Source organism: Somniosus microcephalus, chromosome 5 (genome assembly GCF_052327205.1).
Source record: "Somniosus microcephalus isolate GS21.2 chromosome 5, FLI_Smic_1.0, whole genome shotgun sequence".
NCBI classification, from domain to species: domain Eukaryota; kingdom Metazoa; phylum Chordata; class Chondrichthyes; order Squaliformes; family Somniosidae; genus Somniosus; species Somniosus microcephalus.
In genome coordinates, this window is record NC_140991.1 from 318012574 (window position 1) to 318037116 (window position 24543).

The window sequence follows — 24543 nt, forward strand, 5'->3', positions numbered from 1 at the left end:
ATACCGCATTAAAAGTTAGACCCAAAGGGATTCGGTGTAACTGGGGTTTTACCAGTGTATCGACTGCTAAACAAAGGTTAAGGGCCTGGAAAACTAATTTTAATTTGGTGCAGTGTGAAAATTGTCCATTTTAATAAAAATTATAATTAAGAAACCTTTGGGGAAAAAAGATTTAATTAAAAAAAAGTTTGTTCATCTTTATTTCAGGTTTGTCCTTTTCCCCGTGCGAGAGCTCCAATCTTTGTTTTGCTCTCTCTAACTATTTTAAAAAGTTAGAATTTTAAGAGCTTACTCACTTCCCTGATTGATGTCTATGAGAATTCTGCCTTTTGATTGGCTGCTTAGACAGCCTGTTGACATCACAGCAGCTCGAGCAAGGGGAATCCCGTTAACTTCTGTTGAATTGAATTGAAGGTTGGAAAACCCGAAGCTCACGACACAGAGATCGCGAGGTCCTTGTGCGGAGCGTACTTCGGGGCCAGTGGTGAGCGCCTTCGCTTCACCGCTGACCGCAAATTCGGGCCATTACTTAAGTGAGACTTGTTCTTTATGCCATAACTAAAATGATATTTGATTGTCTTGGTAGCAGGCGGTCAAATCAGTGTTCATTTTTTTAAAACTTAAAAGTAGTGTTTTTGTTTTAAAATCTATTTTATTGAGCTCAATTCTCCCCAACATCACCAGGACTTGCACCGTGGAATAGCCCTCCAAGAGGTATAGCTGTCCCAGCATACAGGGAGAATCAGACCACAGTAAACCCAAATCAAAAAATGATTTATTTTTAAAAAAAACACAAGACAGCTGAAGCGACTATGGGGGGTATCTTGGTAATGTCATTTAATGGCCCAGAAATTCAGGTCCCCACGGGTGAGGACACGCTGGGTACTCACGCGTAGGCCCAACGAAAGTGCCGGTTTCGTGCATGCACTGCGCATGCGCGGGAAACCGGAACTTCCGTTCCCTTAAAGGAAGGGGTTCACAGGTGGAACGCGTGCGCCGGAGAGGCAGCGCGTGCGCCTGGAACTTACGTGTTTTTTGCAGGTTTCTCCGGGAGGGTAAGTCTCCAGCAGCTACGCTTTTAAAAAGCAGTCGCAAGGCCTGCTTTTAACAAGGTAAGTAGTGAATTAAGGTAAATTAAAAGATTTTTTCCACAGGTTTATTATTTTTTAATACTTTAAAGGTAAGTTTATTTTTAGCCCTGTTAAAAACTGTAATTAACTTTTTCAAAAATTTAAATTATTGTTTAAAATAGTTATTTTATGTCATTTATAGTTATTTTAAAAATGTGATTTAAAAAAAAAATTATTTGAAGTTTTAGTTATGTTTTGGGGCTGAATGGTTTTCATAGATTTGACAGGTCTTCCTGTCAAATCTATGAATACAGATTCCCTGCTACGATTGGCTCTCCATGGCCCACGTGATCCCAGGGGACGCTTCGAACTAACTGCGCCCCTGGGATACGCAAGCACTGCGCGTCGGCAGCTGGAGGAGGCCCAGGATCGGAATCCCACCCGGGCCCACTGCTCAACGGCCGGCGCGCTAGGTAAGTGCAGGTCGGGGGCTTGCACCCACGGGAAGCCCCTGACCTGAATTTCTGGGCCAAGTTCAAAAATCTAATGTTCAGGATGCAACTTTCTAACCCTTAGTGTGGACAAAACAGTCCACAGCATTTGCGAGAGTCATTCCATCCCACTCAACAACATTACCATTCATAAATCATTAAAGGCTAAAGATTAAAAGATGTGCCCTTTAATTTTCAGCCAACTAAGCCTTTTAAAACTAAATGGTACCCACGGAATTGCGGTATGAAAGGGCGGTGGAATCAGCTTCCATTCCAACTTCAAAAGGCAATTGGACACGTTCCTGAAGAGGACTATTTTGCAGGGCTACGGGGAAAGAGCGAGGGGGGAGGGAGACTAACTGGAGAGCTCTTTCAAAGAGCCGGCACAGGCACGACGGGCCCAATGGCCTCCTTCTGTGCTGTAAGATTCTACGATTCTCGAACGAGATTCATTTCATCAGTAAATTAACAAATGGTGATTTTTTTTTTTGCTGGGTAATAAAAATTGTAGGATTATTACAGCAAACGCACGGTGGGACCGGCTGGCAGCAACAAGAGCCGAGTCAACCCTGGCAGCCTCCAGAAGAGGAGGAGATCAGGTCAACGAAATAGTCGCTCGACCAACTACTGTAAACAAAAATACAGATGGTTTAAGGTCATCATTTTCTGCAGCAAATAAGTAGCTTTAGTGATACTAGTGGTGTGTGCAGCTCCTTCAATATGGATTTGGGGATTTCCGGCAGCTAGAGGAGGGTCTATCTGTGCCTCCTGTGGGATTTCAGTCACGCAGCGTTCAACTTTTCCACTTGTGCTAATTTGGTTTCAGACAAATAACCCGAGAGTTTGGGTGATGGGGAACTCGTGATCGATGGAACTTATCTCTCTGCGTGCTCCGACTTCAGAAATAATAAAGAAGGGAAATGACACAAGACAGTAATTGAGAAAGAGAGGATGACTTGCTGCAACTCGAACTTTGCCCCAAGCAGTCAGCAAAGGAAGACAATACTTCTAGATGGGCTCCGATTACAGTCGTCTACCAAGCAGGGCGGAAAGAATGCATGAAAAAAATAAACACTAAAATTATTTTATACCAGATGATCACTGGAATGCAGCAAGCTTACTGAGACAATAGATTAGAGACTGACAAGATAAAAATATTACACTCCTCACTAATAGAATCCTAGAATAGTACAGCACAGAAGGAGGCCATTCGGCCCATCGAGTCTGCGCCGGCTCTTTCGAAGAGCAATCCAGTCAGTCCCACTCCCCCACTCTTTCCCCACATCCCTGCAATTTTTTCTCCTTCGAGTATTTATCCAATTCCCTTTTGAAGGCTCCTATTGAATCTGTATCCACCGCCCTATCAGGCAGCGCATTCCAAATCCTCACCACTCGTGGTGTAAAAAAAAGTTCTTTTGCCAATCACCTTAAATCTGTGCCCTCTGGTTATCGACCCCTCAGCCACTGGCAACAGCCTCTCCTTATTTACTTTATCCGAACACTTCATGATTTTACACACCTCTATCAAATCTCCTCTTAGCCTTCCCTGCTCCAAGGAGAACAACCCCAGCTTTTCCAGTCTATCCACGTAACTGTATTCCCGCATAGAATGGTTACAGCACAGGAGGCCGCCATTCGGCCCGTCGAGCCCGTGCCGGCTCTCTGCAGGAGCACTTCAGCTAGTCCCACTGCCCCGCCCTTTCCCCGGAGCTCTGCAAATGTTTTTCCTTCAGGTACTTCTCCAATTCCCTATTGAAAGCCACGATTGAATCTGCCTCCATCACCCTCTCAGGCAGCGTATTCCAGATCCTCACCACTTGCTGGAGCCATTCTAGTAAATTTCTTCTATATCCTCTCCAAAGCCTTCACGTCCTTCCTAAAAAGTGTGTCCACTCCAGCTGGGGCCAAACTAGTGTTCTAATAGGGCTAAAGATATAATTATATTATGTAGCCACACAACACAATATTTGCTTAGGGTGCAAGTAACTTTGCTCCACCAAACTTTTTATTCTGTTACTTACATTATAATGTTTTTATTTGCTCGACCTTCCATTGTAGATTCGCTCAGAATTCAAGTATTCATTCTTCCCTCCACTCTCCCATGAACCTTTCTTCTTTCCCCCAGTTATACACAGGATTACATCGGATATACGACGCAGAAACAGACCATTCGGCCCAACCAGTCCATGCCGGTGTTTATGCTCCACTTGAGCCTCCTCCCGTCTTTCCTCATCTAACTATCAGCGTAACCCTCTATTCCCTGGTTCTAGATTGCGAGGTTTGAAATAGGTGAATAATTTGACCGGGTGATTTGGTAGTGTTTGCTCATTACTGTTTGGAAGCTTGCCTTAGAGGCGGTGCAACGAAGGTTCACTAGATTGATCCCTGGGGTGAGAGGGTTGTCCTATGAGGAGAGATTGAGTAGATTGGGCCGAGACTCTCTGGAGTTTAGAAGAATGAGAGGTGATCTCATTGAAACATATCAGATTCTGAGGGGGATTGACAGGGTAGATGCTGAGAGGTTGTTTCCCCCTGGCTGGAGAGTCTAGAACTAGGGGGCATAGTCTCAGGATAAGGGGTCGGCCATTTAAGACTGAGATGAGGAGGAATTTCTTCACTCAGAGGGTTGTGAATCTTTGGAATTCTCTACCCCAGAGGGCTGTGGGTGCTGAATCGTTGAATATATTCAAGGCTGAAATAGACAGATTTTTGGATTCTAGAGAAATCAAGGGTCATGGGGGGAAAAATTCAGTATCGCCCCGTTTGGGACGCCATTATCGGCCGGGTGCAAAGTTTAGCGCCTGGCGCTAATTATCGCCTCCGACAGCAAATTTGGCTTTTATCGCCCCTGGAGGTGATTGGAGCGCTAAATCAGGCGCTTCATATCTGTCTTAAGGCGCAAAGGCCAAGGAGCGAGGCGCTACCTCAGAGTGCTGGCGAAGCTCATGTGATGTCAGTCAGCAATGGAACACAGACACACTGGCACCGGCCAGTTCTTAAAGGGGAGTTCTGATGAATGGTCATCGACCTGAAACGTTAACTCTGTTTCTCTCTTCACAGATGCTGCTTGACCTGCTGAGTTTCTCCAGCATTTTCTGTTTTTATCTTAAAGGGGAGGGTTGATCTTGTTCTCCATCCACATCCTGCTCATTGCAGCCTTGAATCTCGGCCTGGAGAGACCTGTACATCAAATCTGCTGGAAAGAACAATGGAGAGACCCAGGGAAAGAGCTCAGAGTGCAGCCCCCACAGTCTCTTCTAAATCGATACAAGGAAGGGCAAATCAAATTAAACCTGCAAAGTGCTGCTCAGTACCCAAAACTCCTTCACACAGCGTTGAATCTCTCCAGAAGTCTCTCTCTCTCTCTCTCTCTCAGAATGCGTGGTGCAAAAATGTCACCAACAAAAAAAGGCAGGAAGCGGTCACCTTTAAATAGCGCTCCCCCAGTCCCTTCCTGACTGCAAAATGCTCCCCTCAACCTGTCGTTGCTCGCGGCAGGCGGTAAGGCAGGGGGCGCCACTCAATATCCGGTCCGGGGCACTACCAGGGTGTTGTGCACTCGACTGACGTCACGATCTGCCGGCGCAGGAGATCATGGTAGTAGTGTTTAGCGCCGCCGCAAAATGTCTAGTTAATTTCACGAGTGGTGCAAACATCGCCGCGCCCGGGCGCTAGTTGCTTTGCGCCCCATTAGCGCCCTCTTAAGGCGCTAACGGGAGGCGCAAACAACTGAATTTTTCCCCCATAGAGTCATAACGGCACAGGAGGCCGCCATTCGGCCCATCGAGTCCATGCCGGCTCTCTGTAGAGCAATCCAGTCAGTCCCATTCCCCCGCTCTATCCCCGTAGCCCTGCAAGTTTATTTCCCTCAAGTGCCTATCCAGTCTCCCCTTGAAAACATCGAGTGTCTCCGCTTCCACCACTTCCGTCGGCAGCGAGTTCCAGGTCCTCACCACTCGCTGCGTAAAAAAGTTTTTCCTCACATCCCCCCTGTATCTCCTGCCCAAAACTGTGTCCCCTAGTCCTTGTACCATCAACTAGTGGGAACAGCCTTTCCCCGTCTAGCCTATCCAAACCCGTCATAATCTTGTACACCTCTATCAAATCACCCCGCAACCTCCTTTGCTCTAATGAAAACAAATCCAGCTTCTCCAACCTGTCCTTGTAGCCAAGATCCCCCATCCCTGGAACCATTCTGGTAAATCTCCTCTGCACCCTCTCAAGGGCCTTCACATCCTTCCTAAAGTGTGGTGACCAGAACTGGACGCAATACTCAAGGGATATGGAGATCGGGCGGGAAAGTGGAGTTGAGGTCAAAGATCAACCATGATCTTATTGAATGGCGGAGCAGGCTTGAGGGGCCGTATGGCCATATGTTCTACCTGTATTGTGAGTACAACCATTTTTTGGGGGTCTATTTGAGCCAATTCACATGGTTAACACACACCATTGTTTTGAGCCAATCACCATTTCTTACCCTGTGTACAGGTGATGCTTTGGATACATCCCATGTGACACCGAGACAGGTGCGACAGTACAGGTACATGCTGGACACAAGACGATTATAAAGACTGTGTGATGACTGTAGTCGATTATTTCGAACGCTACAGCTCACGTGTGGTACTGTTGATACTGCTAAAGGTTTAGTAGTTACTGTATTTATGCTAGGAAATCTCGGAGGCTCAAGGCTCCTCATTCTTTTCAGCTTTGAGTCTCTTCCTTGTCACTTTCCCTACCGTCCAATCTTGGTTTCTTTGCCACATGCTATTTTGAATAAAATGATGACTAAAGCTCAAGGAATTGGTATTCAAATAACATTGAAGTATGACAAACTTGGGGTTTAATCACTAATTAGTTTCTGCACTTTTCAGAAAGAAGGAAATGCAAAAGTTAAGTGCTAACCTATAGATCACATCAATATTGTACATTTGTTTAAATTCTTACGCTCCACCACTCAACACTGCATTTATGATTACATGGTTCCCCTTTGGAGTCCTAAACATTGTGTTTTGTTCAGGAAACAGTGCATCGGGATAGTATCACGTAAGGGGATCCTTTTAAAATGCAGTCACTCCATAACATTATCAATAGGATTAGTCTCTTTAGACACCAGTCAAATGCTACCCCGCCTTCTTCTCAGGATCCTTCGACTACTGACTACCACGCAAATATTCTTAAAAGTTAGCTTTGACCTCTACGAATCCTAAACTTTCAAATACAAATAAGTGATGGTCCATCTAGTTATGCCAGTTATATCTGTTGATTTTCACAGCAAGCCTGCAATAATAGGCACACAGCTCGGGGCTAGTAACGTTGGTTTTGTTTCTGGGAGCTGGGTTCAAAACCGACCTGGTCAGAAGTTACAAAAGTCTAATTTCTCTGTTGACTGCAAGGGTCTGGCGTGAAATAGTTTGGGCAATTTTAACCCAGTTCACAAACATAATGTAATTTGATATTAAATTGGAAAGAAACGGGAGAGAAAGGAAGGAAGAGAGGGAGGAAGGAAGGAAGGAAGAAAAAGTAAAGGAGGAAGAGAGAGAGAGAAAGAAATGAAGTACTTTGTGAAGTGTAGTCACTGTTGTAATGTAGGAAACGCGGCAGCCAATTTGCACACAGCAAGCTCCCACAAACAGCAGTGTGATAATGACCAGATAATCTGTTTTTAGTGATGATAAATTTGAGAGATAAATATTGGCCCCAGGACACCGGGAAGAACTCCACTGCTCTTCTTCGAAATAGTGCCGTGGGATCTTATGTCCACCGGAGAGTTTAACGTCTTATCCAAAAGACGGCACCTCCGACAGTGCAGCACTCCTTCAGTACTGCCCCTCCAACAGTGCGGCGCTCCCTCAGTACTGCCCCTCCGACAGTGCAGCGCTCCCTCAGTACTGCCCCTCCGACAGTGCGGCGCTCCCTCAGTACTGCCCCTCCAACAGCGCAGCGCTCCCTCAGTACTGCCCCTCCGACAGTGCAGCGCTCCCTCAGTACTGCTCCTCCGACAGTGCGGTGCTCCCTCAGCACTGCACTGGAGTATCAGCCTAGATTTTTATGCTCAAGTCTCTGGAGTGGGACTTGAACCCACAACCTTCTGACTCAAGTTGAGAGAGTGCTACCCACTGAGCCACGGCTGGCTGTTGCAGAAAACAAGAACATGAAGATGTACTAGCCCGGCAGGAAGTGCTCTTTTGTGGTTCGGTTAAATCGAATTGTTGAGTTGAGTCAAGTCAAGGTGAGAGCAGACAACACTGCAACTGACCCGGAGTTAGGACAAAGGAGGGAAAGAAAAAGAGACACATCCAGGGTCCCTGTTGTTGTTTGCTAATCAGCTCCTGGAATTCATGTGTGGACATCTGGAGCAAGGATAGCCCATGGTTGAAGAACTTTTTGATGTCTTAGCTCTCACATGAGGAGTTCAATAAGATATTCGAAAACCATAACCACTAATGAACATACCTCAGCATGAGTTGCTGCAACGTGTGGGAATGGGAAAAGGCCCTTAAGCCCAACAAGTCTAGAATTAGGCACACAGAACTCTACATAATAATCTGGGGTTTTCTAGTTTAGTTTAGGCTACGAATAGGCAATTTTACATTGCAACACCAGTAAAGGCGAGCGGTGCTATACTGGCCCGCTGGTGCTGCTCTTCCACATTTACACACAGCAGTGTTTAGCATCAGGTGCCGAGCAGATGTAGACGCAGCAAGCCTGGCGGCACTCAAGACCCATAAGAAACCGAATCTGCTGCTGCTGATGGCACGAGAGCTGCCTGTTGGCTTATGGATGCGTGCAGCTAAACGCCGCCATGAGGACGGTGTCAGGGGTGTGCAAGACCACTCCAACTGAGTGGCTCCCGGTGCTGTCCCACATTGCCCCGCCTGCCATTCGTCGCGACGTCAGATGGAAAAAACCACGGGCAACATCGACTTTCCTATTCACGAAGACTTGAAAGACGCACCGCGAAAGCGCGTAAAATCGCACTGGCCATTCTGAGAAACAGCCGCCAATATTCATGCAGCTGGTATCGTCCCAGATGGACGGAATCGTGGGATGTGTGCAACATAAAGAGCCAACACCTCATCACTGGCCCAACAGCAGAGGTCCCTGGCTCCGACCTCCCTCGGAGACAGTGGGCGGCGCTCAACCCAATCCGCACGGGGCACGGGCGGTGCGGCCACCGGCTCCACCAGTGGAAGATGAGGGACGGCCCGAAGTGCGACTGTGGCCATGAGTCCCAGACCATGGAACACATCACATCAACCTGCCCACTGAGATCTGTGGCGGGAGGCACCTCATTTCTCCACTCGGCATCCCAGGAGGCCATCGAATGGAGAGCCAAACTAGACATCCCATTATACGCTTTTCCCGTCATACAAAACAACGACGTGATGAATTTAATATTGCATTGAAGGATTGGGAGCACAAATTCCTTTGGTAAATGTGACACTATTTAAAAAAAAATAGTAATTGCCCTTTTTAACTTTTACCTTTCCACATCTCCGATGCTAGGTATGGAACCATGGGAGCTGTCATAATACACAAAGTAGCCAGAGCATCTTCATATTCAGCACTGTGCAGTACCACTCGCGAACTCGCTTGCTGAAGTAAAGGGAGAAAGAGAAAAACAATAAAATCTTTAGTAACTGTGCAAAGCCAATTTCCTAACGAGAACCCAACATGTGACCTGCTGTGAACAACACACATTAGCAAGTGAAGAGCAAAATACAGCGGCTGCTGGAAATCTGAAATAAAAGCAGAGAATGCTGGAAACACTCAGCGGGCCAGGCAGCGTCCGTGGAGAGAGAAACAGAGTTAATGTTTCAGGTCGATGACCTTTCATCAGAACTGGAAAAGGCTAGAGGCATAACATTCCCATTTACAGCTCCTCTAGACCCATCTTTTGTTTCTTTACTTGTCCCATTACCATCTCCTCTTGCCTCGCCCCATCATCCCTTTTGTCATTTAATCTCTCCCGCCTTCCACCCTATCACAGACCTTCCCTTTTGTTCGCTCCTCCCCTCCCCCCTTTCCCTACCCCTGCCCTTGCTTAAAACCTTTTAAATCTCTAACTTTTTCCAGTTCTGATGAAAGTTCATCGACCTGAAATGTTAATTCTGTTTCTCTCTCCACAGATGCTGCCTGGCCTGCTGAGTATTTCCAGCATTTTCTGTTTTTATTACATTAAGTACTGGCTGTACTTAAAGTAGATAAGTGACCAGGACCAGATGGGATGCATCCTAGGACGCTGAAGGAGGTTAAGGTGGAAATCGCGGAGGTACTGGCCATAATCTTCCAATCCTCCTTAGAAACGGGGATGGTGCCAGAGGACTGGAGAATTGCAAATGTTACACTCTTGTTCAAAAAAGGTTGTAACGATAAACCCAGCAACTACAGGCCAGTCAGCTTAACCTCGGTAGTGGGGGAGCTTTTAGAAACAATAATCAGGGACAACATTAACAGTCATTGGATAAGTGTGGATTAATTAAGGAAAGCCAGCACGGATTTGTTGATGGCAAATCATGTTTAACCAACTTGATCGAGTTCTTTCATGAGGTAACAGAGATGGTTGATGAGGACAATATCGTTGATGTGGTGTACATGGATTTCAAAAAGGTGTTCGAAAAAGTGCCACACAATAGGCTTGCCGGCAAAGTTGAAGCCCATGGAATAAAAGGGACAGTGGCAGCATGGATACGAAATTGACTAAGTGACAGGAAACAGAGAGCAGTGGTGAACGGTTGTTTTTCGGACTGGAGGAAGGTACACAGTGGTGTTCCCCAGGGGTCGGTTCTAGGACCACTGCTTTTCTTGATATATATTAATGACTTGGATGTGGGTGTACAGGGCACAATTTGAAAATTTGCAGATGACACAAAACTTGGAAGTATAGTGAACAGTGAGGAGGATAGTGATAGACTTCAAGAGGACATAGACAGGCTGGCGGAATGGGTGGACACGTGGCAGATGAAACTTAACGCAGAAAACTGCGAAGTGATACATTTTGGTAGAAAGAATGAAGAGAGGAAATATAAACTAAAGGGTACAATCCTAGAGGGGGGCGCATGAACAGAGAGACCTGGGGGTATATGTGCACAAATTGTTGAAGGTGGCAGGGCAGGTTGAGAAAGCAGTTAAAAAATCTTACGGGATCCTGGGCTTCATGAATAGAGGCATAGAGTACAAGAGCAAGGAAGTTATGATGAACCTTTATAAAACACTGGTTCGGCCCCAACTGGAGTATTGTGTCCAATTCTGGGCAGCGCACTTTAGGAAGGATGTGAAAGCCTTAGAGAGGCCTTAGATTTACAAGAATGATTCCAGGGGATGAGGGACTTCAGTTACGTGGATAGACTGGAGAAACTGGGGTTGTTCTCCTTAGAGCAGAGAAGGTTGAGAGGAGATTTAATAGAGGTGTTCAAAATCATGAGGGGTCTGGACAGAGTAGATAGAGAGATATACCTGGGTGTCCTTGTACATGAGTCACTGAAAGTGAATGTGCAGGTGCAGCAAGCCATTAGGAAGGCAAATGGTATGCTGGCCTTCATTACAAGAGGATTTGAGTACAGGAGTAAAGAAGTCTTACTCCAATTATATAGGGCCTTGGTGAGACCACACCTGGAGTACTGTGAACAATTTTGGTCTCCTTACCTAATGAAGGATATACTTGCCATAGAGGGAGTGCAACGAAGGTTCACGAGATTGATTCCTGGGATGGCAGGACTGTCGTATAGAAACATAGAAGATAGGAGCAGGAGTAGGCCATTCGGCTCCTCGAGCCTGCTCCACCATTCAATGTGATCATGGCTGATCATCCAAATTCAGTACCTGGTCCCCGCTTTCTCCCCATACCCCTTGATCCCTTTAGCCGTAAGAAATATATCCAACTCCTTCTTGAATATATTTAATGAACTGGCCTCTACTGCCTTCTGTGGTAGAGAATTCCACAGGTTCACCACTCTCTGGGTGAAGAAATTCCTCCTCATTTCTGTCCTAAATGGCCTACCCTTATCCTTAGACTGTGACCCCTGGTTCTGGACTCCCCGACCTTCGGGAACATCCTTCCTGCATCTAGTCTGTCCAGTCCAGTCAGAATTTTATAAGTTTCAATGAGATCCCCTCTCATTCCTCTAAACTCCAGCGAGTACAAGCCCAATCGACCCAATCTCTCCTCATACGCCATTCCTGCCATCCCAGGTATCAGCCTGGTGAATCGTCGCTGAACTCCTTCCATGGAAAGAACATCCTTCCTCAGATAAGGCGACCAAAACTGCACACAATACTCAAGGTGTGGTCTCACCAAGGCCCTGTACAACTGCAGCAAGACATCCTTGTCCCTGTACTCAAACCCTCTCGCTACGAAGGCCAACATACCATTTGCCTTCTTAACCGCCTGCTGCACCTGCATGCTTACCTTCAGCGACTGGTGCACAAGGACACCCAGGTCTCGTTGCACTTCCCCTTCTCCCAATCTATTGCCGTTCAGATAATAATCTGCCTTCCTGTTTTTGCCACCAAAGTGGATAACCTCACATTTATCCACGTTATATTGCATCTGCCATGCTTCTGCCCAATCACCCAACCTGTCCAAATCATCCTGGAGTTTCTCGGCATCCTCCTCACAGCACACACGCCCACCCAGCTTTGTGTCATCTGCAAATTTGGAGATATTACATCTAGTTCCCTTGTCTAGATCATTAATATATATTGTGAATAGCTGGGGTCCTAGCACCGATCCCTGCGGTACCCCACTAGTCACTGCCTGCCACTCGGAAAAAGAGCCGTTTATTCCAATTCTTTGCTTCCTTTCTGCCAACCAGTTTTCTATCCAAGTCAATACCATGCCCCCAATCCCATGTGCCTTAACTTTACACGCTAATCTCTTATACGGGACCTTATCGAAAGCCTTCTGAAAGTCCAAATATACCACATCCACTGGCTCTCCCTTATCTATTTTACCAGTTACATCCTCAAAAAATTCCAGTAGATTAGTCAAGCACGATTTACCTTTTGTAAATCCATTTTGACTTTGTCCGATCCTGTCACTGTTTTCCAAGTGCTCTGCTATTACATCTTTTATAATGGACTCTAGCATTTTCCCCACTACCGATGTCGGGCTTACCGGTCTGTAATTCCCCGTTTTCTTCCTACCACCTTTTTTGAATAGTGGGGTAACATTAGCTACCCTCCAATCCATGGGTACTGTTCCAGATTCCATCGAATGTTGGAAGATGATCAGCAATGCATCTACTATTTCTAGGGCCACTTCCTTAAGTATGAGAAGAGATTGAGTAAACCAGGCCTGTATTCTCTTGAATTCAGAAGAATGAGAGGGGATCTCATTGAAGCATACAAAATTATTACAGGGCTTGATAGGGTGGATGCTGGGAGAATGTTTCCCTTGGCTGGGGTGTCTAGAACCAGGGGCCACAGCCTCAGGATAAAGGGTAGGCCATTCAGGACTGAGATGAGAAGACTTTTTTCACACAGAGGGTGGTGAATCTTTGGAATTCTCTACCCCAGAGGGCTGTGGAGGCTCAGTCATTGGGTATATTCAAAATAGAAGTCGATAGATTTCTAACTAGGAAGGGCATCAAGGGATATGGCGATACGGCCGGTGAATGTTGTTGAGGCAGAAGATCAGCCATGATCTCATTGAATGGCGAAACAGGCTCGAAGAGCCGAATGGCCGACTCCTGCTCCTATTTCTTATGTTCTTAGAAACTGTTTCCATTGGCGGAAGGGTCGAGAACCAGAGGACACAGATTTAAGGTGATTGTCAGAAGAACCAAAGGTGACATGAGGAAAAACTTTTTTACGTAGCGAGTGGTTAGGATCTGGAATGCAATTGCTGAGAGGGTGGTGGAGTTAAACTCAATCATGGTTTTCAGAAGGGAGTTGGATAAGTACCTGAAGGAAAAAAAATTGCAGGGCTGCGGGGAAAGGGCGGAGGGAGTGGGACTGGCTGAAGTGCTCTTGCAGAGATTCGGCACGGGCTCGATGGGCCGAATGACCTTCTTCCGTGCTGTAACCATTCCATGATTCATTACCAAACTCTGAGCATGATGACATTCATTTCTGAGCTATTTTTAAAATAAAAAAATGCTTAAAAAAAACCTACTGATTTTTTTCCTGTGGCCACCAATTATGAGGCGGCGAGCCAAGGAGAAACCAAACGTTAGAGGGATGAATGGTGCATGCAGAGATACAAGGCAGAGAGATCTCAACTCTAGGGCGGGGCGAGATCATTAAGGGATGAGAATTTTGAAGTCAACTTGCTGGGGTATGGGGAACCTAGAGAGGACATCAGTGGACACAAAACTTTGCCCACAATTCCATGCCGCAACATAAAAGTGCACCTCACAATTTTTTTTTTTTTTTTAAACTTAGTATAAACACAATATCTACAAGATGCACTGCAGCAACTCGCCAAGGCTTCTTCGGCAGCACCTTCCAAACCCGCGACCTCTACCGCCTAGAAGGACAAGGGCAGCAGGCGCATGGGAACACCACCACCTCCAAGTTCCCCTCCAAGTCACACACTATCCTGACGTGGAAGTATATCGCCGATCCTTCATCGTCGCTGGGTCAAAATCCTGGAACTCCCTCCCTAACAGCACTGTGGGAGCACCTTCACCACACGGACTGCAGCGGTTCAAAAAGGTGGCTCACCGCCACCTTCTCAAGGGCAATTAGGGATGGGCAATAAATGCTGGCATTGCCAGCGACGCCCACATCCCGTGAATGAATTTTTAAAAAGCGTTTAACACTAGCCTATAGCACTTTTACAGACAACGAATGTTTTACGAGTTTAAAAATAAATTTGAAATATTTCCAGCGAGATCGTGAGAACTGGGACTTAGGAGAGATTTGGCATACCTATTATGCCTTGGGGAACCAGATTTGTATAAATTGCATTCTCCAGCAAGCTTTTCTGAGAGAAACCAACTGAACAAACTTAAAGAAACATTCATTTAAAGATGTCACCAGGCACCATCATATGAGGCAACACAAGTACAGGAGTCAGCTGGGAATTATCCGCAGCTTTAGTGTTACTTTAAAGCCAGAGTCCCTTGTACCGTGGAGACGGGTCAAAAAGGTTCCTTTAATTATCGTTGGAAAAATCTGGTCTTTATTCCTCAGCCACAAGCTATTTTCAGAAGAGTGCCCCCACACAGCGGGTTAAATGCTTTCACAGATTTGTTTATTCATTCTGTGTGGAGAGGACAGAGAGTGGGAAAGGAGACAGAGTTCAGAAGATGCCAAGATATTTCTCATTACCGGGAACAGTATTCGTGTTCCAATTTATTGCTCAGGCAACTGCTTAAGGGAATTTTTTTCCAGCGGTTCCTCCACAAGTTGGTATCTCCCAGCCTTATTATGCATTTCCACAATGGACCGCAAAAAAAAAATTAAAAAGCTGGAAGTGCACAGGGAGATTTAGGGAGTGGGCAGGGAGGGGAGAACGGAGACATGAGAACATAAGGAGTAAGAGCAGCAGTAGGCCATACGGCCCCTCGAGCCTGCTCCGCCATTCAATAAGATCATGGCTGATCTTCGACCTCAACTCCACTTTCCCGCCCGATCTCCATATCCCTCGATTCCCCTAGAGTCCAAAAATCTATCGCTCTCAGCCTTGAATATACTCAACGACTGAGCATCCACAGCCCTCTGGGGCAGAGAATTCCAAAGTGAAGAAATTCCTCCTCATCTCGGTCTTAAATGGCCAACCCCTTATCCTAGTTCTAGACCAGCAACTATGCCTCTTCAAAAACAATTGAGCAAGCTTCCACTTCGAGCTGTCAACATAGCCTCCTTAGCAAGCATCCTCTCCTAGTGATCTAATTAGCGCTGGCCAATTGTGTGACTCATTCCTTCAATTAGGTTACAACTGGATACCAATCAAAATAATAAGACAAATTCATACACGGATACCAGAATCGCTCCTCCAGAGGCTGAACCCAGAGGGTTAAACAAAATCAAATTAAAATGTAGCAACTTGGCTAAGAGGAGGGATAGAAGATTGAATTGAAATAATAAAATAAAAATAAATTGCAAGTTGTCTTCTGTGATTCTGAAGTTGAAAAGGAATCGAAAGGCAAATTGAAATAAATTGTGGAGACGGCAATAAAATTTGAATAGAAAGGCAAGTAAGATTTGTAATTTCATTAAAAACTGCAAACAGGGCAGTGGTTAGTAATGGCTTCTGATGTTCTGCAGTTGACTGAGGTTTAAATCTTTTTTTTATTCATTCATGTGGGCGTCGCTGGCAAGGCCCTCGAGAAGGTGGTGGTGAGCTGCCTTCTTGAACCGCTGCAGTCCGTGTGGTGAAGGTGCTCCCACAGTGCTGTTAGGGAGGGAGTTCCAGGATTTTGACCCAGTGACGATGAAGGAATGGCCCGATATATTTCCAAGTCGGGATGGTGTGTGACTTGAAGGGGAACTTGGAGGTGGTGGTGCTCCCATGTGCCTAGGTCGATGCCGGGTGGTCGGTCCGGTTTTATTCTTAGTATACTTCTTTGCAGTGGTTTGGTGCAAACGAGTGGCTCGCTAGCTGTTAAGAGTCAAGCACATTGCTGTGGGTCTGGAGTCCCGTATCAGCCAGACCGGGTAAGGACGGCAGATTTCCTTCCCTAAAGGACATTAGTGAACCAGATGGGTTTTTACGACAATCCAGTAGTTTCATGGTTTCCATTACTGATACTAGCTTTTTATTCCGGATTTATTTAAGTAACTGAATTTAAATTCCCCAGCTGCCCTGCTGGGATTTGAACTCACGTCCCCGGATCATTAGTCCAGGCCTCTGGATTATCAGTCCAGTAACATGACCACCATGCTACCGTATCCCTATTGTCACTATCCATTAAACCATTTAGGAGTAAAATCAGGAAACACTTTTTCCACATGAAGGGTAGTGGAAATCTGGAACTCTCTTCCCCCAAAAGGCTGTAGGTGCTGGGGGTCAATTTAAATGTTCAAGTCCGAGGTCGAGATACTTGTGTTCGGTAAGGGTATATGGAGCCGAGGCGGGTAAGGGTATATGGAGCCAAGGCGGGTAAGGGTATATGGAGCCAAGGCGGGTAAGGGTATATGGAGCCAAGGCGGGTAAGGGTATATGGAGCCAAGGCGGGTAAGGGTATATGGAGCCAAGGCGGGTAAGGGTATATGGAGCCAAGGCAGGTAAGTGGAGTTCAGGTACAGATCAGTCATGAACGATTTGAATAGTGGAACAGGCTTGAGTTGCCTGAATGATTTACTCCTGTTCCTATGTAACCGCTGCATCCTCTTCTCCACCTTGCACCGATGTCACTCATCTTTAACCCTCCATCAGCTGTGGCTCAGTGGGCAGCACCCTCGCCTCCGAGTCAGAAGGTTGTGGGTTCAAGTCCCACTCCAGAGACTCGAGTACAAAAATCGAGGCTGACACTCCAGTGCAGTGCTGAGGGAGTGCTGCACTGTCGGAGGGGCGGTACTGAGGGAGTGCCGCACTGTCGGAGGGGCAGTACTGAGGGAGTGCCGCACTGTCGGAGGGGCAGTACTGAGGGAGTGCTGCACTGTCGGAGGGGCAGTACTGAGGGAGCGTCGCACTGTCGGAGGGGCAGTACTGAGGGCGTGCTGCACTGTCGGAGGGGCAGTACTGAGGGAGCGTCGCACTGTCGGAGGGGCAGTACTGAGGGCGTGCTGCACTGTCGGAGGGGCAGTACTGAGGGAGTGCTGCACTGTCGGAGGGGCAGTACTGAGGGAGTGCTGCACTGTCGGAGGGGCAGTACTGAGGGAGCTCCGCACCGTCGGAGGGGCAGTACTGAGGGAGCGCTGCACTGTCGAAGGGGCAGTATTGAGGGAGTGCTGCACTGTCGGAGGGGTAGTACTGAGGGAGCGCCGCACCATCGGAGGGGCAGTACTGAGGGAGTGCTGCACTGTCGGAGGGGCAGTACTGAGGGAGCGCTGCACTGTCGGAGGGGCAGTACTGAGGGAGTGCTGCACTGTCGGAGGGGCAGTACTGAGGGAGTGCTGCACTGTCGGAGGGGCAGTGCACTGTCAGAGGGGCAGTACTGAGGGAGCGCCGCACTGTCGGAGGGGTAGTACTGATGGAGCGCCGCACCGTCGGAGGGGCAGTACTGAGGGAGTGCTGCACTGTCGGAGGGGCAGTACTGAGGGAGTGCCGCACTGCCGTCTTTCGGATGGGACATTAAACCGAGGCCCCGTCTGCTCTCTCAGGTGGATGTAAAACAATCAAAGGCACTATTTCGAAAGGGGGAGTTCTCCCTGGTGTCCTGGCCAATATTTATCCCTCAATCAACATCACTAAAAACAGATGATCTGGTCATTATCACATTGCTGTTTGTGGGAGCTTGCTGTGCGCAAATTGGCTGCTGTGTTTCCCAAGTTACAACAGTGACCACACTTCAAAAGTACTTCATTGTCTGTAAAGCGCTTTGCGGCGTCCTGAGGTTGTGAAAGACGCTATAGAAATGCAAGTCTGTCTTTTTTCTTCATCTACTACACTCACTTCCCGGGACCACGGGTAAGTGATGAGGGGTAAGAAGGCACCTCACCCTCAACTTGTTTCCCTCCTTCTCTACCTCGATTCCTAAATCGGTTTCCCTCAAAGGCCTTTGTTTGTTTTCAAAATTCATCTTGTTTTCTTAAAAGAAGTTAAATTAGAATGAGGACATTTTGTATCTTCTACTCTTCCCCCTCTTTTAGGCAACGCTGCACTAGATTGGAGAATCGAAACACAACTTGCTCGAAGGCCTCTCCCAACACTGCCGCAAGTACGGCCGCGATGTCTTATCTGCAGATCGTCTTTCCTTCCTTGGAGGGAACCTCTGGTTTCCACTCGGCAATGCAGCCATTGTTCACAGAACTGGGCTTTGAAAAATATCCAATTTGGCCATATTTGAGAATTATAAATTGTTATCGCACCGCCGCGCACTGTTGCAGCACATACGTTACTTTAAAACAATAAAAAGGTATTTAGGAGAACAAATTCATAGAAATTTACTTTGCGTTTAACATGAAATTCTGGCATTTTGCTCCTCAACGCCAACAAAGAGAAAGCTGTACAGCAGATGTTGTGTCCGTTCTCTGGCTAGCTGAGACACGTGCAGTCCGTTGCGCTCACTAACTTCCCCCCCTTCTTTGTGCTCAGAGATTTGAGGAACTGCACTTACTGATAAAGTGTTTGTGAGGCCCATTAGCCGGGAGATTGCAGCATTCAGCAGGAAATCCTGTGTCATGTAACTGGTTACCTAAACACATGGGAAGCAAGGGAAACAACATTAAAAACAATTGTGGCAATATTTGTCCGGCCAAGTGGAAGTTGCAGGCATTTGTCCCCTCCCCTCCAAAATCTGAACAAAGACAGACTTTTGTGCAGCTTTACCTTGTGAACCAGATTATAAATAAAAGCTACCTGGTTGTTATTACAAGGCAGAATGTGGAGTTCAGATCAGAATGCTAATCATTATGATCTTGAGCAGTTAATTATTGCTCATCTGAAGCCAGAGATTAAAGCCTTGATTTAAAAAAAATTATATAGTATGAAGTTCTGTTTTGGGTCTTTGACAGTGTGAGCTGCATCACTGATAGGTGACTAGAGGCGCTATAACATCCTCACTAAAGATTGCAACGCAATCGCTGCAACTTATTTTATATCCCCCATTTGAATTTTTCCCCATTTTGCTGCCAATTTTCTAACTTCCCACCCCTCCTGAAGGTGCCAATGCCTCGTTGGGGTTAAATCCTGGACAAAGCAGCCCGCTTGATTGGCACCCCATCCACCACCTTAAACATTCACTCCCTTTTTTGTCCAATGTGGTTTCCTCATTATACTATTGTATGCTAAACCTTGCCAAGCGAGCACTATTTTCACTCCATTATTACAACAACTTAAACATTCACTCCCTCCACCACCAGCGCACCGTGGCTGCAGTGTGTACCATCTACAAGATGCACTGCAGCAACTCGCCAAGGCTTCTTCGGCAGCACCTCCCAAACCCGCGACCCCTTCCACCTAGAAGGACAAGGACAGCAGGTAGATGGGAACACCACCACCTTCAAGTCACACACCATCCTGACTTGAAAATATATCGCCAATCCTTCATCGCTGGGTCAAAATCCTGGAACTCCCTCCCTAACAGCACTGTGGGAGCACCTTCAACGCATGGACTCAGCGGTTCAAGAAGGTGGCTCACCACCACCATCTCAAGGGCAACTAGGGATGGGCAATAAATGCTGGCCTTGCCAGCGACACCCACATCTCAGGAATACATTTTTTTTTAAATTCCAAGGGCATCCCACAGAAACTCACCCAAGTGGCCGTTACTCACAAGAGAGAGGGACAGCAAGTGCAAGCAGAGGTATCGCAGCCAAGCCCAACCTTGATAGCCGCACAGGGTTCTGATAGAGTAAATAAGAACATAAACATAAGAACATAAGAAATAGGAGCAGGAGTAGGCCAATCGGCCCCTCGAGCCTGCTCCGCCATTTAATAAGATCATGGCTGATCTGATCCTAACCGTCAATCTACTATCACAGAACCATCTCCTGAATCTAACAGAATTAGAGACACGAAATAGGAGCAGGATCAGGCTACACGGCCCCTAGGCTCGCTCCGCTACCCACAGGGCCATGTCCGATCCGAACCTAGACTCATGTCCAAATTCCTGCCTGCTCCCCATAACCCTTAATTCCCTTTACTTCTAGGAAGCTGTCTATTTCTGTTTTAAATTTATGTAATGATGTAGCTTCTACAGCTTTTTGGGGCAGCATATTCCATGGACCTACCACCCTCTGAGTGAAGTAGTTCCTCCTCATCTCAGTTTTGAAAGAGCAGCCCCTTATTCTAAGACTATGCCCCCTAGTTCTAGTTTCACCCATCATCGGGAACATCTTCCCCGCATTCACCCGATCCAACCCCTTCACAATCTTATGTTTCAATAAGATCGCCTCTCATTCTTCTGAACTCCAATGAGTAGAGTCCCAATCTACTCAACCTCTCTTCATATGTCCATCCCCTCATCCCCGGGATTAACCGAGTGAACCTTCTTTGTACTGACTCGAGAGCAAGTATGTCTTTTCTTAAGTATGGACACCAAAACTGTATGCAGTATTCCAGGTGCGGTCTCACCAATACCTTGTACAACTGAAGCAATACCTCCCTATTTTTATATTCTATCCCCCTAGCAATGAAAGCCAACATTCCATTGGCCTTCTTAATCACTTGCTGCACCTGCATACTAACCTTTTGAGTTTCGTGCACCAGAACCCCCAGATCCCTTTGTACTTCAGTACTTTCCAGTTTCTTGCCATTAAGATAATAACTTGCTCTACGATTTTTCCTGCCAAAGTGCATAACCTCACACTTTCCAGTATTGTATTCCATCTGCCAAATCTCTGCCCACTTACTTAGCCTGTCTATGTCCCCTTGCAGGTTTTTTATGTCCTCCTCACTCACTACTTTCCCTCCCATCTTAGTATCATCTGCAAACTTTGATATGTTACACTCGGTCCCCTCCTCCAAATCGTTAATATAGATTGTAAAGAGTTGGGGACCCAGCACTGACCCCTGCGGAACACCACTAGTTACTGATTGCCATTCTGAGAATGAACCATTTATCCCAACTCTCTGCCTTCTGTTAGATAGCCAATCCTCTATCCATGCCAGAATATTACCCCCAATCCCGTGATTTTTTATCTTAAGCAATAATCTTTTGTGTGGCACCTTGTCAAATGCCTTTTGGAAGTCTAAATACACTACGTCCACTGGTTCCCCTTTATCCACCCTATATGTTACTTCCTCAAAGAACTCCAGCAAATTTGTCAAACATGACTTCCCCTTCATAAAACCATGCTGACTATGTCCTATTAAATGATGATTATCCAAATATCCTGTTACTGTCTCCTTAATAATGGACTCCAAAATTTTACCTACCACAGATGTTAGGCTAACCGGTCTATAGTTTCCAGCCTTCTGTCTACTGCCCTTTTTAAATAAGGGTGTTACATTAGCAGTTTTCCAGTCTGCCGGGACCTTTGCTGCGTCCAGGGAGTTTTGGAAAATTATTACTAATGCATCCACAATCCCTATCGCCACTTCCCTCAAGACCCTAGGATGTAAGCCATCAGGTCCAGGTGATTTATCCGCCTTGAGTCCCATTATTTTACCGAGTACCACTTCCTTAGTGATTTTGATCGTATTTAGCTCCTCCCCCCCATAGCCCCCTGTTTGTCCAGTGTTGGGATATTCTTAGTGTCTTCTACTGTAAAGACTGATACAAAATATTCATTCAGTGTTTTTGCCATCTCCATATTCCCCACCATTAATTTCCCGGTCTCATCCTCTAAGGGACCAACATTTACTTTAGCCACCCTTTTTCTTTTTATATAACTATAAAAACTCTTACTATCGGTTTTTATATTTTTTGCTAATTTACTTTCATAATCTATCTTCCCTTTCTTAATCAATCTTTTTGTTATTTTTTGCAGTCTTTTAAAGTTTTCCCAATCCTCTATCCTCCCACTAGATTTGGCTACCTTATATGCCCTTGTTTTTAGTCGAATACTATCCTTAATTTCTTTACTTAGCCACGGATGGCTGTCTTTTCTTTTACACCCTTTTCTTCTCAGTGGAATATATATTTTTTGGAAGTTGTAAAATAACTCCTTAAATGTACACCACTGATCATGTATCGTCTTACCCTTTAATCTATTTTCCCAATCCATTCTACTCAATTCCGCTCTCATACCTTCATAGTCTCCTTTATTCAAGCTTAGCACGCTTGTTTGAGATCCAACCTTCTTACCCTCTAATTGAATATGGAATTCAACCATGTTATGGTCACTCATTCCAAGGGGATCCTTTACTAGGACATTTTTAATTAATCCTGTCTCGTTACACAGGACCAGATCTAAGGTTGCTTGCCCCCTGGTCGGTTCAGTTACATACTGCTCAAGAAACCCATCCCTAATACACTCAATGAACTCATCCTCAAGGCAGCCCTGCCCAATTTGATTTGTCCAATTAATATGATAGTTAAAATCCCCCATAATTATAGATGTTCCCTTATTAGAAACATAGAAACATAGAAACTAGGAGCAGGAGTAGGCCATTCGGCCCTTCGAGCCTGCTCCGCCATTCAACGAGATCATGGCTGATCATCCAAACCCTAGCACCCGGTCCCTACACCGACAGCCATCCCACCCAAGCCCTATCCCCGTAACCCCACATATTTAATCCCCCCTAACACTAAGGGCCAATTTTTATCATGGTCAATCAACCTAACCCGCACATCTTTGGACAGCCACAAGCCTGAACTATTCCCTGATTGATACTCCGTCCAACATAGTTGCAACTGTTCGGAGGCCTATAGACTACGCCCACTAGTGTTTTTTTCCCCTTATTATTCCTTACCTCCACCCAAACTGTTTCATTATCCTGATCTTTTGACCCAATATCATTTCTCTGTATTACAGTGATTCCTTCCTTTATTAACATAGCCACCCCACCTCCCCTTCCTTCCTGTCTGTCCTTCCTGATCGTTAAATAACCTGATATATTTAATTCCCAGGCATTGTCACCCTGCAGCCATGTTTCTGTAATGGCCACAAGATCATACCCATATGTAGTTATTTGTGCCATTAACTCGTCTATTTTGTTACGAATGCTACGTGCATTCAGATAGAGAACTTTCAAAGATGTTTTGTGACACTTAGTTCCTGCTTTTGCCCTTTTTATTACTTTCCCTTTTACTCCATACCTTCTGCCCCTTCCTGACACGCTCTGGTTTTTAATTTCCCCACTGCTACCTAAGTCTATGACCTTCTCTGTTGTCATTTTTATTATTTGCTCTCTAGGAACCTCCCCCCCACTAGTTAGTTGAAAGCCCTCTCTACAGCCCTAGTTATATGATCCGCCAGGACTCTAGTCCCAGCACTGGCCAAGTGAAGCCCGTCCCAACGGAACAGCTCCCTCCTGCTCCAGTACTGGTGCCAGTGTCCCAGGAAGCAAAACCCATTTCTCCCACACCAGTCTTTGAGCCACGCATTTAACTCTCTAATTTTATTTGTCCTAGCCAAATTCGCTCGTGGCTCAGGTTATTACCCTTGAGGTTCTGTTTTTTAATTTGACCCCTAGCTGCTCATACTCCTTTAACAGAACCGGCTTCCTAGTCCTATCTACGTCGTTTGTACCAACATGGACCACGACAACTGGATCCACCCCCTCCCACTGCAAGTTTCTTTCCAGCCCAGAGGAGATGTCCTTAACCCTGGCACCGGGCAGGCAACACAGCCTTCGGGACTCTCGCTCTCGGCTGCAGAGAACTCTATCTATCCCCCTAATAATACTATCCCCTACCACTACAACATTTCTAGTTACTGCCCCCTCTTGAATGGCCCCCCGTTCCACGGTGCTGTGGCCAGGTTGCTCATCCTCCCTGCAGTCCCTGCTCCCGTCCCCACAGGGAGTAAGAACCTCGAACCTGCTGGACAAGAGCAAGGGCTGCGGCTCCTCCAGCTCTACCTCCTGGATCCCCGTACCTGCCTCACTCGTAGTCACACCGTCCTGTCCCTGACCATGGGCTACATCTGAATTAATTAACTTCATAGGTGTGACCACCTCCTGATACACAGAGTCCAGGTACTTCTCCCCCTCCCTGATGTGTCGCAGTGTCTGAAGCTCAGACTCCAGCTCATCAACACGGAGCTGGAGTTCCTGTAGCAGCAGACACTTGTCACAGACGTAATCACCGTGAGCCTCAATGGGGTTCACCGGCTCCCACATCTCGCAACAGTAACACATCACCTGCTCCATTCTATGTAATTAATTAAATTTTTTATTGTTAGTTATGGACACCCTCTGCCCGATTATAGATGCTAGTATCCCCTTTAATTAATTGGATTTAATTTAAATCAATCCCTCTAATTACACCAGTTAAATGGTTTACCAACAGTCACTCTGCACCAGAAAGGCCTTATTAACTACA

General features: G+C 46.3%; 1 protein-coding gene across 4 annotated transcripts in view; it reads right to left on the reverse strand.

The window, feature by feature from the left end:
- The window catches only part of lars2 (leucyl-tRNA synthetase 2, mitochondrial), a 144061-nt gene that overhangs the window by 13804 nt on the left and 105714 nt on the right, over positions 1-24543 (reverse strand). For 2 of the 4 annotated variants that reach the window (XM_085989298.1, XM_085989297.1), the window contains exons 18-19: positions 18730-18807; positions 9046-9157 (exon numbers count right to left, since the gene is read on the reverse strand). In XM_085989298.1, the coding sequence (XP_085845424.1) occupies positions 9046-9157; positions 18730-18807 (190 nt within the window). Of the gene's footprint in view, positions 1-9045; positions 9158-18729; positions 18808-19570; positions 19958-24543 lie in introns of those variants that run through there. The other 2 variants (XM_085989299.1, XM_085989300.1) reach the window with 2 other exon arrangements.